This window comes from Mytilus californianus, unplaced genomic scaffold, assembly GCF_021869535.1.
Source record: "Mytilus californianus isolate M0D057914Y unplaced genomic scaffold, xbMytCali1.0.p SCAF_1, whole genome shotgun sequence".
Lineage (NCBI taxonomy): Eukaryota > Metazoa > Mollusca > Bivalvia > Mytilida > Mytilidae > Mytilus > Mytilus californianus.
Window position 1 is genome coordinate 12309963 of NW_026262581.1, and position 21231 is coordinate 12331193.

Genomic DNA, 21231 nt, shown 5'->3' on the forward strand with positions numbered 1-21231 from the left:
TAAAAAAGGACATTGGTTATGTATAACACACCCTAGCTATTACTGGCTATCGGCACAGAAGCTACAATAGTATCTGTTTTCCCAGTTATTTTAAAAAACATTTTAATGTTTGGCTATTGTGTACAGCAGAGTTTTGTCTGCGTTTCCGATTGTCATGCAATACAAAGGATTTTTCAATCGTGTACAGCAGATTGATTGTGATCTGTGTTACCTATTGCATCTGCCGTACCGACAGCCGACAATAGGGTGTGGTATAAGAAATTTATTTCTGGAACAGACTGAACTTGTACTTTTTGTACTTGCTTCTCTATGCACTATTTAGTCAACTAGTACATATAAAAAAAAAGGAAAATGGCTGGACTGCATTGATAGATTTTTTAAACAGCATCTATGTCTAAATGAAGTAGTGCAATAACGAGGAAAGCACTCCCTTGCTGGTGACAAGCCCATGGAACAAGCAAGGAGCAAACGTATCAAGCATAAAGATGTTATATCCATACAAGATATATCAGAGAGAAAACTCAGCGGGTTTTCCGCTCATAAATAAGAAAATGGATATCGGGGAAAAGTCACATAAAATACGATGGAAATACACCGATATCTTAATCGAATATCACTTTTATTTATGGTCTTCATTTTGATAAATGCTGAGTACTTTTAAAAGATCACAGCAAGATCAATTCGACCTCTAAAATTTCCACTATTCCAAGCTAATTATGAGCTACTGCTAACATACATGAAGTTTTAATGAAATATCAAGATGTGTTTATCCACTGATATAGATCGTTTTCGTAATTACTAAATGAGAATGCCTAAGGAAAGGGGTAGTCATACATTTGATAATTCCCGTATAGCATGATAAAGAATGTAAAAATGTGTGCAAAGGAAACGCGCATTTGATTTTTCCACGTGTTAAGTAAATAGTTGGTAACCAAATTTAATGATTCTGCTGTACAATACTGAAGGCATGCGGGTGCATATCATCATTAACATCTATAGTATATGAAATGCCACTACGCTAAAAATATAATTGTTTAATAACTCCTCCCTACTCTGGCCTTCAAGTCAGTTTGAAATCAAAGCATTCTCATGGCGATATATTTTTCTGCCGTATATTCATCAATCTAAATAAGATATCTCGAGCAGATAAAGACAGATCAATGATAAGCCACACAGGCATATATCAGACGTATGGCATTATGGTGAAAGTTTCATACACTACAGTTAAATATTACTTATTGATACATACTGAATTCATTTTCTCAACGAGAGGTGTGGTGCATCATTCTATTACGTCATCAGATTCGGCTGCTGTGTGATTCAAGATAGTTTGCGCATGTTTTTTGAGGATTGCTAAAGTGTAAAATCACGAACTGACCATAACATGTATATCGCTTGTTTCTAAAAAATTGTTTTCAGACGTAGAAAAACATACACAGACATTGATGGCGGTTAACATCCATCATGGAATTTCTGGAGATCAAGTGAGTTTATGTGTTTTCTAATTATTTTAACATGTTATATTTCTTATAGCTTTACACTTTGCGATACACTTTTGACAAATATGAAGTAATAGTTCTCAAGACAACATAACTCAACAAGTTTATTTTATTTCAATCATTACAAAATAATTGGCCTCGTGTAAGTGATATTCTTTTTGATTATTCTTAATTGTGTAATAACATAAGTAAAACTCGTTTAAATTCATAAAAGTGCAATGTCAAGTCAGAGGACTCATCCTTGATTGGCCAAGGTCTCGAAAACAGCATTTTGACGAGGTATAGTTTTGTATTCAACACACATGTAATCACACATGCAACCACATGCCTTTTAATTACACTTTGAAAATGATAATTAAGAAACCTGAAATCTCTATATAACAATCAGTTGACAACTTGCCAAAACATTATCGTTCGACTTTGATTGACTCTTTCAACCTTAGCTTTGAGTACATCCATTGTCAATCTTCAAATATATATATATGATGGATTTGACCATTTGGAAATACGTCGAACATACACGTTCAACCCTATCGTCAAACAGAAGAGAAAACGATAAAGTTGAGAATGGTGTGAAAAGGGGGGGGGGGGGGGGGGGGGGGGGGGGGTAAAGATTGTCTTCTCTTCAAAATAAAATATGTTCGTGTATACTGAAGAAATAAGAGTCAGCTTTTCGCAAACAATTTCGGTGTCGGAATGGGTGTGTCCGTTGATTTTATTTGATTATTGACTCATGAGCATCTACCCGATAGCTTATTTCTTGAACGTATTTACATCTCCATTTTTCCTCACAAAAAAAATATATATAAGTAAACTAAAACCCCGGTTTTTAGTACAAAAGTAGCACACATAAATAATACATTATGATTTCCTACGTATGAAACTTGTCACGTAAATGAAGATGTTGAAAATTTAGCTTCAAAACTAAGGTCCTTATTCACAAGATTTATTTAACTTAAAATTACAAGAAGACTCGTCCAAGTTTGGTTGGTTTTAGGGAAGTCCTGTGCAAATGTCAAGTGATGGCTACGTGATTACCTGTTATGACACGGAGTAATATTTTTTACAAGCTATATATGCTTTGCAGTTATTTGTTGTTTTTTTTTCTTCTATGCTTTCGAATTGCATGTTTGAATAAAAATAACTATGTTAATATAACAATTAACAAAGTTAAGCAAATTAAAAAAAATAAGAAGTTGGGCATCCCATTTATACCCACTTTGAACCTCTGTCAAAATCTGACATTAAAACTGCAGATGTTTTCCCAGTAGGACATTGTATACAGTGGTCAAGAGAGTTCATGATGGAAGGTTACGATAACAGGGCAAATCCGACTTTTGTTTTTATTTCTATGGCATCTGGTTTCTATAGAAACTGGTGATCAGGTACATTATGAAAATTCTAATGACTTAACTCGCTTATGTTTTTCTGTATACTAGAAATTCGAATAAAACTATGCTTTAATCTATGCTAGACTATAAGCAGTGATTTTACTATTAATCTCAAATTGAGTTGAGTCCTCATAAATGAAATAATATTCATCAAATATTTGGTCTCGAAATCAAATAATCACACCAAATATATCTAATTGTTACCTTGTGACTAAGCACGTTAAAAATCCGACTCAGCATGTCGATCGGTCTATACAATGCAGGGTTGATATTCATATCACATTATAATGTTATCGTCAGAAATTGCGTTTAATATTTGTCGCTGGACGTTGAACATCTATTATTCATGAAATTGTCATCAAAGAAGGGTCCGTTAGTCACATAAAAAAACTACATGATAAATCTCGTTGAAATCTGATGTCAAACAATTTTAGTCAATGAAGTAATAAAAGTAGGTCACACCGATCAAGTTTTGGCATGTGGTTTTAAGACTTCTAAGCGCAGCTGTACGTTAATTGTAGTTCGTTTGATATCTGCGTATGACAATGTTGGACACTGTACATGCTCAATTCAAATCAGTGAGCCAGGAAATATCTGCTATGAGACTTTTAACTGTAAGCAAATTTTCAGACTCTGATGAGCCTGCATACAAAATACATGTGTCTATATGTCATTTGATTTCCGTACAGTGCATGGTTGTACACGATGGGGGTACTCTATTAGCCCCTGTCACCAAACGTTGTTAGTCCCAAGGGTATCATCAGCTCGGAGTTCAGTTTGTCAGTGCCTCGATACTGGGTTGATTTACTATATGTCATTCTTAAATTCTCCGTTCATAAATTTGGAAATTATTAAGAATGTAAGGTTCCATTTCCCTCAGAACAAGTTGACCTTAGATGAACTATTCGTTTCATGTCCCTTTGCAATATAGATTCTCACGTATTCAGGTATGCATACAACCATGGCTTTCAAATTCTCGGTATGAACGTTCTTAGTGAAGGTAAATCAAGATAAGCGCTTCGGACGAACAACATGTACAAAGTGTTATTTTCATTTCAAAGTATTAAACTAAAGAGGAAAGAGTAAAATGCAGTCTATTTTCAATAACCCATGAACTCGCAGAGACCATATATATTAGACACTTAGTATATCGGCCACTGGACATTAAGTAAACGATATTCAATCAATCACACACACACAAACACACACACACACCACCACCATTGGACATTAAGTAAACGATATTCAATCAATCACACACCACCACCACCACCATTGGACATTAAGTAAACGATATTCAATCAATCACACACACACAAACACACACACACCACCACCACCACCATTGAAAATTAAGTAAACGATATTCAATCAATCACACACACACAAACACACACACACACCACCACCACCACCATTGAAAATTAAGTAAACGATATTCAATCAATCACACACACACAAACACACACACACCACCACCACCATTAGACATTAAGTAAACGATATTCAATCAATTACACACACCACCACCACCATTGGAAATTAAGTAAACGATATTCAATCAATCACACACACACAAACACACACACACCACCACCACCACCATTGGACATTAAGTGAACGATATTCAATCAATCACACACACACAAGCACACACACACACCACCAACATTGGACATTAAGTAAACGATATTCAATCAATCACACACACACCACAACCACCACCACCACCACCTCCACCATTGGACATTAAGTAAACGATATTCATTCAATCACATAGTTTTGATTTTACGCAATAAGGATTTGGTGACTCGTATAAATATAGTAAAATACGATGTGAATATCAAAAACATCCTCAGGCATTTATCTGCAACTTCATGCGTCTAAACATTTTAAGCGAATGAGATGTATATTGGTGCGAAACCAAAGTGATAAAATTAACAAGCTGTCTTTTGAGTAAGGTTTTTTTCACCATGTACTTCAATTATTCTAATCATTTATTACATAATATACAAATTACACATTCACACAAAAGTTATAAGAAGAATCATCTTATACTTCAAAGTTTAATATTTGGCACGGATTACGTATTTATATTAATTTTGAGTTGTACAAATGACTTATGTTAAGTATCATGACGTGCACATTTCCTTGCAGTCTGTACGAGTTAATGAATGTAATGCTTATGTACTGAATGGAGCGTTTGGTGATATTAATTTACGAATTGAAATCGAATGCCATTAGGAATGAAGATTGTTCTTCGTTTTCTTGAACCCATAATATCATTTTAATTCGTGGAATATGATAACATGGGCAATATTTTACTAAACTGAAAGTAGTGCACGTGGGAACAGACACTGTAAATATCCTTCATACATGAAAAATTAACTGCTGTAACTCGATGAACAACATTAAAACTTCTTTAATGTGCAATATTAGTGCAGTGCATTGTACGTAGACATGTAAACCGGAGCATCCACATCTTTTCAGTGTAATTTTTTTTTTGTAATTGAGAACACTTACTTTATTCTGTTACGCCACTGATTACATGCATGACAAATCAATAGTACAAATTGTATCCATAATAAGATTCTCTATTTAAACTTGTCTAGACTCTGGGAAATTTACATTTTGTACGGCTTGACGTATTGTATAGGCTCCTTTCTATTGTTAAAGGTCGTATGTTGACCTCTATACGCCTTTCTATTTTTATATCTTTGGATTGCTGTCTCTTTAAGATATACCACACACCTCCTTTATACTATTTTCGTACATTCAAAGAAAAAAAACCCAGAAAAGTTTACTTGGTAAGCATTTGTTCTTGAAATTACAAACCGTTCTAATAAAAACGTACTAGGAAGAAATTAAATGAACTAGAAAGACAGATGTACCAGCCAGAATATAATACGAGACCCCAAGATGTCAAGCAACCGTTCTTTTCAACTCGTTCATTCTAAAAGGGGTACTTATTGCACCAACTATACGAATCGGATAAATCAGACAAACACATAATTATTGAATGTCCATTTTGTTATTGCAGATATAGAAAATGTTAGCTTGTTGTGAAAAGGGACTATTTGTAACTTAAGTACATGGACATATAAGTTAGAGATTGTTGAATTGTTTGTACGTTGGTCTCACAGTTGTTCTGAAAATGGAAGAGTTAGGCAAATAATACATCGATAGTATTTTACATAGAATGAGTATTAAAACTTGGCATGAAACATACAAATTGTAAATACTTTATCAATCAACGTATGAACTAATAATATATATATAAATGTTTTGTTTTACAGAAGAAGACAATACTACATTCGAATTTAACGGAAGAAGGAAAACCAAGGTGTTTAAAGTGCGATGACAAATGTCCCGGCCTAGAACAACATTATTGGAGGTAAGACCTGAACTCTATAGCTCGAACTCGAAACTGAACTTAAACTATAACTCAAACTTTAACTCGAACGCGAACTTTTAATTGAACTTCAACCCTAACTTGAACCATTAATAGAACTCCGCCATACTTTCTATACTGATAAATATATATCACAGAACTACTGCATGTGTTTGTGGAAATTCTTTTATCAGGTTCGCCCGTTCTCAAACGTTTGAGAAGCAAAATACATAAGACATTCTAAGCTTCAAAACAGAGCAGCCTTAACAATTGAACGTCATCTTTTCCTGAGCAATTAAAGGTATAAGCTATGATGACGAAAGATCATGTATAGAGTAACACTATTGGAAATATACTATGATTGCAAATATCTATAAAATAAGACTCTACTGGAGGTAGAATGTGATGATGATAAAAAGAGTAAGTTAAGCACATATCCAGGGCTCAACAACTTCATTATAATGTTAATTTAAGTAATGTGATATCACAAACACATGTCCAGGGTAGAAATGCACTGTTAGTTGTAAGATGTGACAACAAATATCCAAGGTACCGTATAATAGCACTGTAACAAATATCTATCCAGGGTATCGTATAATAGCACTGTAACAAATATCTAACCAGGGTATCGTATAATAGCACTGTAACAAATATCTATCCAGGGTATCGTATAATAGCACTGTAACAAATGTTCATTGAGAGATCAATATTTTTGAAGGGAAGTTGCGAAGGCTGATGTTCACGGCTAGAACACTATTGAGTTGTGATACTCTTTAAGTTGATCATGATTAGAAAAAAGGAACACACGGAATTTCGTGAATGGAAGAGTAATAAAAAATGTAAACCAAGCGAAAATAATTCACGGAATCCAATGTTTAGGTAGTACAAGTACCAATGTAAAAAGAGTTTAGAATCAGTTGCTAATAAGAAAGTTGAATACAACATATGGCATATCGTAAAAGCATTGGCTTGTCGAACCTTAGGACTGGTGTCACAAATGTTCATTAACTTGAAGTCCCCATAATACGGGAATGGACTTGTTTGTTATTATTGGAGTACACTTTGTCAAGTTTACAATTTAAAAAAAACTTTTCTTTTCAGAAAAGTGTGTCGAAATTGTCGATGTTCAGTTGACGATCATGCAATTCAACCATCAACAGAGTCAAACGGGCGAGAGCCTATCAATTTGCTGCTGGATTCTATTCCACGACAAGGAACCCAACGTGATCTTTTGGAACGCCTAGAAAGGTTAAACGTTGATGATTATGACACTTTGTCACACATTACAGACCCAGAACACGACATTGTGCTGTCAAGAATTATTTCAGAAAATATGGTATAAAATTTATTACGATTTTAAAATCAATTCATTATTATTTATTGTATATTGTTTACTAGTACTTTCTGTCATTTCTGATGTTTTCCCAATCTTAAGTGTGAAATAAAATCGGATGAATGAAAAGAACATTAAGGATTGAAATATTGAATTGTAGTTTCACAGGCAATAGACGTTCTATCAATATTAATAAAATAGGAGCAACGGGAAGAAAATAGTGTCAACAATATATAAAAATATATACATACTATTGATATAAAAATAAGGTCTTCCCATTGCTCCCATATAGAACGTCTAGTTCCTGTGTGGTATCTAAACTTGAGTGTGACCTGTGGATCTTTTTGCCGAACTAATGTGTCTTTTTTATAATAATAAGAGGTAAAATTGGGGGGAAAACTGTTGATCAGTAAAAAGCAAAATTCATTTCAATTTTTTTTCCAGAAATCTCAAAAATTCATCGCAATGCTTCCAAAAGACAAACAAATGTTTGCTGCTCAGTTAAGGAGGAGACAACTCCAGCGACAGTTACCACTGCACGATCTTCATCAAAAGTTTTGTGCTAGTTTAACGGAAACAGAACTGCATAAATTCCATAAATTTATTTCAAAAAGAAAGCATAAAAGTGCTGGTATTGGACGGATCGGAGATGTGCCGAAGGATTCACAGTTTGTAAGTGTGATCGAAGAAAGTTAATATGTTATTAGTATTCATTAACAGTTCCAGTTCCATTTTTGTTTAATCTTCCATGTTATTGCATTTCCGATTGCTACAAACGGAACTATTTTCGTTTCTGCTGCCTGTTGAGTTTTATTTGTGATTCGGTTATATATGACTATCCGTTTTCATCAAAGCTATGTTTAAGCTTATACATTTTTCGAGAAAAAAAATACACATTGAGATTTAAAAAAAACCAACACACTATAATGTTTTATTCGCATTATGGCATCATAAACATCGGTGTGACATCACACAATTTATTTCTCGTTCATATCGCGAAATTTTTTTTAATGTTTGCTTTGATCTCGTGTAGTCGTTACTCCTCCAAAACATCAATGTAAACGACCTCTCAAAATTTTTTATTTCTTTTTATACGATTGCATTACCACGCAAATAAATAAAACATCTGTTACAGGCAAAGAACTATTTCATTGTTATCTAATTCAAAAATCAGTTCTATCAGCTGTTAGATGTTTGTTTCAAGACAACAAATATACTCTGACTTACCCGGAACTGATTTTCTTTTGTTTTGATCATTATTAAAGCATATCTGTTTATAAATATCCACATGGTTATTATGATACGTGTAGTATTTTTCGATAAGCAACCAGCAAATCTTTTCACATAGCACTTGTAAGATATGAAGGATCAGCGTATGATTCTCTTGCACCTCTCTTTGCTGTTAACAACATACTTTTATAATTTAAAAACAACACAATCTGGAATATTGCATGGTAAAGTCTATACAAAATTTAAAAAAGAAGAGGAAGAGGTTGAAAGCTGATTTTGTACAAATATTTGATTTTCATGTAGTTGGCATGATTAATTGCTTATATATTTATATTATCGATAACATGTTGTAAATATACAATGAGAAAGACTTTGAAACACAAATAGATCCTTTCTAAATTTAAAACTTCTATATAAATAAAAGGCGTTATAGGTATATGTCAATAAGACGAACATTTCATTCATGGCCAGTATGTTTAAGAATATACAAGTATTCGGTAAACAGGTAGTGGATGAGCAATGAATTTGAAAATGAATCATACAGCATAGCATGCAAACATAAAGCAAGATACCAAATTTCAGGAAGCTCTGATATGTAGCTCCTGAGAAAAGTTCGATCAACACATTATGGGACGGACGGACAGACGCAAAGCAGTATCACGCTCCTTTCGGAGCGGGGGTATAATTAGTGGGTTAAGTTATAATGCAAACAGATTCTTAATGAACCAACCTCAATATAATTTTCTGCTAAACTTTTTTATTTAATTGGAAGTTCAATACTTTTCCGTATCTTACGAAATAGCTACTGCTAGTTGAAACATGTAGAGAGTTATAAAATGTACATTGTCTTAGTCATGTAGACCCGGTTGTCATCCCCAGGGTCACACAATCAGCATAAGGCGCTAGCGTGCCAGGTAAGAACGCACCCTGTTTGATATCACATATCGGCCCGACCGCTTGACGTCAGACCAGAATGAAACAGGACTATCAGCCTGGGTACGTTCGAACATTACTTGGAAACGTTTGTTTTATCCTGATAAATGCCATTCATATTTGATTATATTGCATATGCAGAAATGGACATATATTTGCCTTGTATATGATAAATATTAAGTAACGTATATTTATAGACGTGTCATAGATGTTCAAAAGTCATGGAACCAAGGGGAATCACTGTGATAGCAGACCGACTTGGCAGGACTACAGCTTGGCATCCGGGATGTTTTACGTGTACAACTTGTAAAGAACTTTTAGTGGATATGATATACTTTTACAGAAATGACGATATATATTGTGAAAGACATTATGCAGATTCCATTTATCCTAGATGTGCAGCTTGTGACGAGGTAAACGGCCACTCCTAGTTTATTCATATATTCTCTTGAAATATTGATTGATCATTATGTTTTAATATTTATACTTTTACCCTAAAAAATAAATCTAATTGAAAAAAAATGAAAACCACGAAACAGACCTATTGACAACCTGGAGTGTGTTGAACATTATAATGCATAAAACGGCATTTATGTGGCATCAAATTGCTTTATCAGTATTTGATTACTTCGTTTTCGGCGTCCTTTAACGCCCGGTTGTCACTGTCAAAGTTAACCTGGTAAAAGTTTTACATCAAAAACTTGGTAAAAGAAAACTTTGACCAGGTAAACTTGGTCCAAGTCGTCGGTTGTCACTATCCAAGTTATTCCTCTAAACATTGGTCAAAGACAAAACTGCACTGTGATCGGACGATTCCCATCCAGGTCCATCCAAGTTTCAAAAAAAAATAGGATGAGATTCTATTACATCGTAGTCCGTCAAATTTTTTTTATCAAAGTTTTCTTTGACGGTTGTCTCTATTAGAATAGCCATCAAAACTTTAACCAAGAAAACTGTATAAGAAAACTCGGATAGTGACAACGGGGCTTTAAAATTTGACCGAAAACTCTAATGTTGTCTTTAAAATGTATTTTATTGAAGAAAAAAGAACGAGTAAAGGTAAACTGAAAACTTGAATGAAAAGTGCAGCAGATGACGGTATGACTAAAGTTTCTTTGAAGTGAACAGAATGTTCTTCTCTCTCAATTCCTCGGAACGCCACGGTAATTAAAAGAATCTCTAGAGCCAATATGCCGACCCAGGGAGCACAATTGCATTTAGACATTATATGGAATTTTCATTAGAGAAACAGATTTGTTGATACAACCTTGCCAAAAATTGTGAATTTTCTACAATATCGATTATTAATGTACTTGTTTTTGTCATCTTGGCTTTCTAATGGCTATGATGTGATTCTGTTGTTTATTTCTGTTACATAAATATTTGAGAAATGAGGTAATTTTATTGACAGTTGGTGTTGAAATATTGGCCTGGATAAATGCCAGTTATTAATGAAATGTTTGAGAAATCTGCTCCGTATGACATAATTAACTCAAAATGTATTATTCAAATGAAGTGCAGTTAATATTACAATAAATTAAACTGTGCTGAGGAATTTATTTGTGTATCTACCTTTTCCCACATTTTTGTTATGGGAATTTTCTTTGTAAATTGAAACACTCGACATAATATATAAAACCAGTCAAACTTGAACGAGCTTGGTATACGGTATAGGATATCTGAAGGTATCAGTAAAAATAAATTCTACTCGACTTTTTGAAAACTATATATAGAGCCGCAAAGGTCTATAGATTAAAACATGAAATTGAAATTAAAATAAATACTGAACTTTTTTTTCTTAGTAATTAACTCTTAGTAATTAACTTATTATGTGTGGACACAGTTTAACATTTCATTGTTTTTACAGTGTATACTCCTCACCCATTTTACAATTATCATTCGGTTGTAATGTTAGAATATTCCATGGTTATACTACATCTCCAAATTTCATCGAAATTCGAAGTCGTTTCCCAGTTTATTTTGGAACGTTTTCATGTACTTTTCATGACCCATTGAAGACCTTTCATTGTTCCATCCCTCTTCATTCTCGAACATTCGTTAAAATACCCCCCATTAAACACATAACAAGTCAGTACGACTTAAATATTTCAGCTGCCAACACAAAAAAAATGTACATGTTGCGGAAGGTCACGAGAAACTTGTTCATTTTCATACTAGATCAGGAAAGATATGACTAATGCCAATAAGTTTAGATCCACATAACAATCATGCAATTTTCGAACGGTAAAATACACATGTATAAAGCCTACAAATATAAAAACAAATATTTAAAGGGGCATTAGCTACGAGATATAAAAACATTAATATAGGATTTTTTTGGTTCAATCATTAATGAAAGTGAAATAGTGAAATAATAATTCGCTTGTAGCAGCCAAATTGTTTCAATTTTGTCAAAATAAGCTAAGAAACATCGCTGATAAATTATTCACTTGCAAGTGAATAATTCGACCTCATTGAATCCGTATTCATGTGAACTTCAATTTGACCCCTTAGCTGGACATGGGTTACGCATGTAGTCGGCTATTAAAAGGAAAAGAATGCCAGCATTGAAAGTGAAACAAGGATGAATTATTTGGTTGACTGATTCGATCCACCAAAAATTATTCTAATACAGGTAAAAACGATGATAAACATATTTTTTAACCTACAATATGGAATCAAACTGACCTAGAAAAATCCAATTGCACGTGGTCGCTATCCATTTATATTTATATTTGTTTATATCGGGTTATTGAAAATCGGCAGTCTTCGGAGGTCAACTCGATGGCGTCTAGACAAAAATACACACAAAATGTTGATACAATTCATCGAGTCCATGCCTTGTTAATTGTTTGTTTTAGACTTTTGTAATTTCTGATATATGTTTTAGTATGTTATAAATCAAATATGAGAATTTGAGTCAAATCGTTGAACATGAATTTGACAGCTAATGACCCTTTAACTTAGAACAATTACAAAGGGATGATCACCAGATCATTGAATTATCTCCTTTTACTCCGCATTTCATATGAACACAGGTTAAAGTATAAATTATTACATTGCATTCTTAAAAAATATCAAAAACATATTTGTAGGCTTTACACCCATGAACCACCTATTGCGTGATCTATAAATGGAGCGGTACTTCCATTCATTTCATTCCTGGTGAATTAAGTAGATGAATCATATTTTACTATATAAAGGACTACATTTTGCATATAAACATTTTTGAAGTGAAGAGAATTGAGCAATGTTTTTATATACAGGTCATATTTGCAAGGGAATATACACAAGCAGAAAAGCAGGCATGGCATGTACAACATTTTTGTTGTTGGTTTTGTGACGCACCACTTGCAGGACAACGTTACATTGCCAACAATGGAAATCCTTATTGTGTCTTTTGTTTTGACAGACTATACAGCAAGGTAAGAAACTGATGAATTTCTGTGAATTGTCTTATTGTTCATGCAAACACATTATGACATTCTGTATCATTGAAGGGTCCGGAGAGATCGGAGAGGGGTCTGGGGTTGGAAATCCTTTTGATTCTTTTAGTTCACTTAAAAATCTACGAAAAATAAACTGGTTCCACCTTTCATGGCAGAATTAAGGCGACAGTAGTTTATCGATGTTCAAAAATCTCGTAAATCGATTAGGAAGAGACAAATCAAGATAAAAAACACAAACGGAGGGAATAGCATGAACTCCAACAGGAGCAAGACCGGGTGCATCGACAAGTAAGCGTCTCCTGCTATGCTTGCATCACCTGCATGCGAATTCACATTCAGTTAAAATGTCACAATCGAGAATAGGACACTACAGATCAGACAACTATGTTGGTATCTTAAGAATTAAGAACCCACCAGATGACTTCTTTAAAAAAAACGGGGATCAACGCATGTGTGTCGAACAAAACAATATAGGTCTATGTATATAAGTGGAGGGATGCATGAAACAAAATATTTCTTACGAAATATGCGCAATTAAAAAAACAACGGCGTCATAAAAAATATCTTGAGAATCTCGTTAATAATATGATAGAAATAAAAATTGTATGTAAATATTTGTGCTTGAAATAGCTATTAAACGTTTATATTATCGACAAATTCTAGATACTAATATCATGTTTGTGAAGTGAATGCAAGTCTTAGTATCTTACAGAACACTATATTATGCCTTTATATAGACATTGTACATTATTGCTAATTATATTAAGGAGAGGACTATCTTACTTGTGTCTGATCCCAATTTGTTATACGAACTATAGTATGCATTAAATTAATATTTTCAGATTTGCCATACATGTGGAAAGACAATTACTGCTGATTCCCCTGGTTTGTCACATGGAGAATTTAACTGGCATGCCTGTCCACATTGCTTTAGCTGTAATGGGTGTGGCAAGAATCTTATAAACAAACAATTTTTGCTTAAAGATGGATTTTTATTTTGTGGTCAAGATTGTAAACAAAAAAATCCACCTAAACACAATGACCATGTGTCGGCAACTCATTTCCATGCATAAAAACCCTTTTCATTTATGTCGGCGATGCAAAAGCTTGAAATTTCTAAACAGAGAAAATCTTGCAGTGATATCACTTTTTGTGTTACTTCAAACCCATCTGTGGATACCTCTTTTTCTGTGTGTTTTAGACGTGAAAAACAGTGTTTTTAAAATGTTTTATTGCGAACCCAATGAAAGTTTTCCACAGTGCCATCTCTATCTTGACCAGGTATTTAAACTTTTGCAAGTTCACCTGTCCTATTGAATGAATACAATAGCTATTTTTCTCTGTGTAGTTTATTCACTGGGACCTTTAAATTTCTTCTAAGAGAAATCTATCACTCATTGATTAATTTACCTGAGTAAAAATATTTTCTCATATATAGACAAAAATACTTTTTTATACTCATTAACTACGTGTGATGATGTATTTATTCAATATTAATAATATATTTTCATTCAGTTTAATATAAACATTGATTCAATCATAAAAAGTTGATTTCAAACAAAAGTTTTATCAATGTTCCTATTGAAATTTGATTTTTTTTTTGTCTAGTTATAGAATACATTTAAGAAGATCTTAATTTGAAACATCATTATTTTCAAGTTCTTATTCATGTCAAACAAATTTTTTTTTAAAAGGAACAATGTTGAAAGTTTTGTCAGAAATCAATTTTTTATGATTGAATCAATGTTTATATTAAACTGAATGAAAATATATTATTAATATTGAATAACTACATCATCACACGCAGTTAATGAGTATAAAAACAGTATTTTTGTCTATATATAAGAAATTTTTTTTACTCAGGTAATTTAATCAATGAATGATAGATTTCTCTTAGAAGAAATTTAAAGGTCCCAGAGAATAAACTACACAGAGAACAATAGCTATTGTATCTATTCAATAGGACAGGTGAACTTGCAAAAGATTAAATACCTGGTCAAGATAGAGATGGCACTGTGGAAAACTTTCATTGGGTTCGCAATAATATTATTGCGAACTCAATGAAAGTTTTCCACAGTGCCATCTCTATCTTGACCAGGTATTTAAACTTTTGCAAGTTCACCTGTCCTATTGAAAAAATACAATAGCTATTGTTCTCTGTGTAGTTTATTCTCTGGGACCTTTAAATTTCTTCTAAGAAAAATCTATCATTCATTGATTAAATTACCTGAGTAAAAAAAAAATTTCTTATATATAGACAAAAATACTTTTTTTATACTCATTAATTGCGTGTGATGATGTATTTATTCAATATTAATAATATATTTTCATTCAGTTTAATATAAACATTGATTCAATCATAAAAAGTTGATTTCTGACAAAACTTTCAACATTGTTCCTTTTAAAAAAAAATTTATTTGACATGAATAAATACTTGAAAATTATGATGTTCAAATTAAGATCTTCTTAAATGTATTCTATATAACTAGACAAAAAAAATCAAATTTCAATAGGAACATTGATAAAACTTTTGTTTGAAATCAACTTTTTATGATTGAATCAATGTTTATATTAAACTGAATGAAAATATATTATTAATATTGAATAACTACATCATCACACGCAGTTAATGAGTATAAAAACAGTATTTTTGTCTATATATAAGAATTTTTTTTTACTCAGGTAAATTAATCAATGAGTGATAGATTCTCTTAGAAGAAATTTAAAGGGTCCAGTGAATAAACTACACAGAGAAAAATAGCTATTGCATTCATTCAATAGGACAGGTGAACTTGCAAAAGTTTAAATACCTGGTCAAGATAGAGATGGCACTATGGAAATTTTTCATTTGGGTTCGCAATAACACTATCTTCAAATTCTTTACATTATGGCGCTGCTACGATATCTCCCAACATATACTATACATTTCTTGTATTGGTTCCCGATATCAGTGTTTATTAGATTGACTTTCTATGTAAAATCGAACATTTAATTGATTTGTTTATTTTTTTTCTCATTTATTTAAGTTACTTGTTTGTACAATGACAAAACTGAGAACATATTATCATTTAATTGGAAACATATTTGGTTAAAACATTACATTTTTTTCATAAAATATATATTAAAAAATAAACTACAATTACTGACTTATTCATGAAATCAAGGATTTGTATAGTGAGATATACTATACAAATCCTTGATGAAACCAAGAATCTGTAGTGAATCTGCAGTTAAGCAAGGGTGTGATATCTTGTGCACAACGTGTTCAATTTTTAAGGGATATTTCAACTGGATCAATAAAACTATGAACTGTTACGTGAAAAAGCCAAATTTAAAAACATTTAATCAAATAAATACGTAAAGTTATACTAGAACTAATTCCCTTTATACGTAATTTGAAATTTTCGTCAATTTAACAGTTTCCGAATTTATGAAGAAAATATGTACAGTCATGCACAGGATAAGTTGACCGCGCGCTTGCTCACAATTAAAACGTTTAATATATCTACTAACGATTGCATATATTCATGAAGAAGAGAAAATCTTATAACAGGTGGAGAAAGCGTTGTCTGTTTATAGTATAAAAAATACAAAACACAACAGCGAACTGAATGTGGGCGTCTTGCATACAAATTCATAAGCCTGGTATCTATGGTGATTTTTTAAACAGAAAATAAGACGAGTCAGAAGGCAATACTTTCAAGGCTAACACTGTAAAATAAAACAATTCAAAATCAACGTTTTTTGCAACAAGAAACTAATAAGAAATTGAACTACAAATTTAAACAGTTAGAAAACTATCAAAATATAACATTTGATGGTATTGAAAGGCAAAAAGAAATCACGAAAATACTACACACTCTCAGAAATCGCAGAATCGCTATTAAATAACGTTGACAATACTTTATTTGCGTGTATCAACACTGTATCAGACTTCCTACATATTGAGAGAGTTGCATGTGAAATGTATGTTTAGGTAATAGCAGTTTACCTATGTTCACATCTCATGAATCGATTAGAAAAAGTAAAATTACAAAAATACCGAACACCGAGGAAAATTCTGAACGGAACGTCCTAAGTACATGGCAAATTCAAAAGCTCAAACACATTAAACGAATGGATACTAACTGTCATATTCCTGACCTGAAAATACTAATCAAGGTACCAAGCAAAAACCGAGGGAATCGCATAAACTCCAAAAGGGAGCGAGACCGGCCCCAACAAGTCATAAAAAGGACGTCCGACGTCAGAGCATTATCGGAGGACTACTGCTATGCATGCATCAACCGCCATGCGAATCCCCACTCAGTCAAAATGTAGTGATCGGGAATAGGGAATCGGAAAAATTACATATCAGATGACTATTCTGGTATATAAATATCTAAGACCACGAAAACATGTTGCTGGTGGGTTGAGACACAGACACATCGTATTGGTCAACCATTTCGTGATGGTTACCGATAAATTTATATATAGTATCGATTTCAATTGTTCTTCCTCAAAACTCTGTTGGTTTTTGTTTAAGGAGCACGCCCCTGTTTATCAAGTCCGTGTAGTTTGAGCATGAACGAGCGTAACGTATTATTTGGGAAATGTAAACACCATACGACGAGGAAGATGGTATGTTACTGCTGAGAAATGAAAAGTTGACAATTTGAAAGTAGAAAGCATCACGTTTGTCATAGATTCTAGTTTAAAGTCGTCAGTCTGTGTTTTAAATCTTATATCAAAAGATACATGTATATTTAATTTAGCATACACTACAATTATAACTAACAATTATGAACTTTAATATACAATACATTTAGTAAAATCTCAACCCATAAAAGCATATTTTGTAATAAGTGAAAAATGCAAATGCCGAGTCATCAATAATTAAAATCTAAAATTTTGAAAAGTAAAATAATTTAGAGTTATCTCCCCTTCACTATTAATTTGCTAATAATAGTGTAACATCTGAACTTTCGGGAACAGATACCACCATCACATATATCAAGCTCTGTTAGAGCTGATAACGCTGCCCCAAAGGGAACGAAAATTTCAAGATATATGACAGACCGTCTGGTTTCGGTAGTATCCTTTATCTCAAGCTCATTGGTATATGAGATGCAAACATTCACTAAAATGTTGGTAATTGATTGACATCATCAATTTATCTGAACGTGAAACTAAAGAACTTTGCAAAATGCTTTTTCTTTCAAGTCTTTGGGAGGGTTCTGTATGAATTCTGCTTCAAATGAGTACAAAACCAAGTCGGCAAAGGATGAGGGTTGAGTGCTAAAAAAATTGTAGTATAACTCTGTCTCATGTTCATACAAAACTGTCTCAATTCATGAACCTTTTCTGTATTTGTCTTCAGTTATATCTTTATGTTTTTTGTCAGGAAGGGACTTTAGTAAATTATACAGATACTCAATAGTCCCTATGTCATTCATCGCGTTGCTGTCTCATTGACGTATACAACGACAAGAAACTCGTAGTAACCACAGTCTTTGAAATGTATCTATAAGCGATATCGTCTGCGTATAAGCATGTCATGAAAATCACAGTGGTCTTTTATCAAGTTTGTAATAATTGAATAAGAAAGTATTTTTCGATTTAGTATAACAGAACGTGCTTTTTATTTTTATGTTTCTTTTGTGTCCATAACTTTCGAGTTTTTTTTTTTTTACTGAATATTAACTAACGTTAGGGTATAGAATATTTTCCACTTCTCGCTGAAATATATTTGTCTTATTTAGAATGATACCAGCTACAAAAACTAAATGTTATCGGTCTATGTGTTAACGTATCGGTGGCCTCATATTAGCGTACTATCCGCATGCGAAACCGGTAGGTCGTTTGTTTGATCAACGAATTGGTCAACCCAAACACTTTGGAAATACGCAAGTGCCGCCTTTCCGCAGATATCGCAGCATTTTGGCGTATGAGTAAATAGTGGTGTACTCGGAGTCCGAATGATGTGTCCAAGTAGAATGACCCATCTCCCGTTTCTGTTATCTTGCATGTTTAAAATTTACCCAGGTCTAGTACAGTATCGTCCTGAAACGTCTTAAGTGTTTAACCGAATTGAGTTTCAAAACATCATGAGAATTTACTCAAATTATGTGAATAAGTTTGAATGAAATGACAACGATGACAGAACATGTGCAATGAGCATTGTGTCTCTGGTGGATTAATGTCGTACTAACAATCATACCAATTTGCTTTTTTACTATTTTGAATTCCATGCATGAACATTAACATAAGGAAGTGGAAACATCTACTGCAACGACAACTGATTTCTTACTACTGGTAGGAACATATATAAATTCAGGCCATTCTTTTTAAAAATGAATATCCTGGCCTAGTAAGAACTGCATGGGATGAAAATAAATATTCTGAAACACAAAATGCAGGAAATATTTGTGTACAAAAGTAAAAATAAAAAAGCCGCGGAAAAATTAGCCTTTGTAGAAACAGATGAAAATGAATATTCAATCAGCAAAACTCCTCCTGTCTCCACAACCGGCCTAGAATAACAAGATGTGTGAAGCCCTAGTCCAAATCAAATATGTAAGACACAATTTAAAGATATTGATACTGATTTCTGACAGACTAATATCGTATGAACATCTGAAGGATATTGTTTGATGATTTATGAGCGTCACTGATGAGTCTCTCGAAGCCGAAACTTGCGTCTGACGTACAAAATTTTAATCTTGGTATCTATGACGAGTTTATAAATACACAGCATGTAATACTTTTTGATTTAAGAATTTAAGGAGTTCAAAAATTGGCCAGACGACCTTCACCTTTCCTTTTTACAGCAAAACCAGGACAGTTAAATTTAGGGCATGTAATTTTATTGTATCCACTAGTGTACATATGTCCAATCAACACAATGCGTTCAAAAATTCATGTTCAATTTAAAAATTAAAAATATGGCAGTTTCGAATACTTTATTAACAGTTAAAGCGAGACAATACATATAAAAATAACGAACTGGTTAAAAAACGACTACGTCAGATCTATTGGCGAGATACTTTATGAAATTTGAAAATTAAGGTATTTGTGACATTAAAGCAGAAACATGTCTTTCAATTGCTATGTCTGAAATATTTCCAATTCGTTAAATCCTAGTATTTATGATAGAACATTTAGTTATTTCAAATAATCAATCAGCTTCATTATTTTTTCAGCAATTATTTAACTGATTTCTACTGCCACAGTATACTTGTTTTTATTTGTTATTGGCGATCGGGTACCATGACAGTAGCAGAACAAAATGAAGGATTTCAATTTGTAGGTTTGAACTATTTGCCTTTTTTAATTGGATTATCCAATAAGCTTAAAATTAATGCAATATTAATTGGATTAACTGGACTAAATTCAATCGGATTAATCTGGATAAAGAACCAAATTTGAAATTTATTTACTTTGGGGCTTCCGTCTCCTCTGTGATCTAATGGTTAAACTAAAATGATATCTAAGAGCTCTTTGTACCAAAGATGGCGGCAGTTAAGCATTACTATGAATAGGGCCACAGTAAAAGCCTCATGAGCTCTGGTTGCTCTTAACAGTTAGCAATATATGTTCAGTGGGAACATTTATTGCACCAAAGCTTCCAAATATAAATTGTCGCCGATCTGCACGAAACGAATATGTTTATAACCAATCTCTCAAATATTATCCTCATTAAATTTGACTGAGTATCCAACTTTAAAGTTTTTTTCTCGCTCGGTTTGGTCTAAATCTGTATAAGGATCTTCCGCATATCATACTTTCTATGATTGGAAGATATTGCCGAAGTTATTTCAGAAGAGATAAAACGCGATTTTATAAAGTTCAATTAAAAAGAGTCGAACAAAAATCATTGGACAAGTTGGAAATATAAAACGAACAACTAACTTAATAGCCCTAGATGTCAAGTAAATGCGGTTGGATCCTTAATTCCTAATGCTTATGAAGACTCATGAAGAAGGGGCTTCCTGTCAATGGCTTTTGTTATTATTAACAGCAAAAT

General features: G+C 32.9%; 1 protein-coding gene across 1 annotated transcript; it reads left to right on the forward strand.

Annotated features, from left to right (window-relative positions):
- The first annotated feature begins 1081 nt into the window (after positions 1-1081).
- Positions 1082-14450, forward strand: LOC127701753 (testin-like). The gene is made up of 7 exons (XM_052205748.1): positions 1082-1484; positions 6187-6284; positions 7383-7617; positions 8059-8286; positions 9975-10190; positions 13044-13202; positions 14069-14450. Exons 1-7 carry the CDS (start codon positions 1446-1448, stop codon positions 14297-14299), a joined length of 1206 nt encoding a protein of 401 aa, XP_052061708.1. The 5' UTR covers positions 1082-1445; the 3' UTR covers positions 14300-14450.
- Positions 14451-21231: the final 6781 nt, after the last annotated feature.

Excerpts from the sequence above, each read along its gene's own strand:
- LOC127701753 (XM_052205748.1), top strand. The coding sequence starts at position 1,446 with ATGGCGGTTAACATCCATCATGGAATTTCTGGAGATCAA. Across the intron at positions 8,287-9,974 it reads TGCCGAAGGATTCACAGTTT|ACGTGTCATAGATGTTCAAA; the intron begins GTAAGTGTGATC and ends GTATATTTATAG. Across the intron at positions 13,203-14,068 it reads TTGACAGACTATACAGCAAG|ATTTGCCATACATGTGGAAA; the intron begins GTAAGAAACTGA and ends TAATATTTTCAG.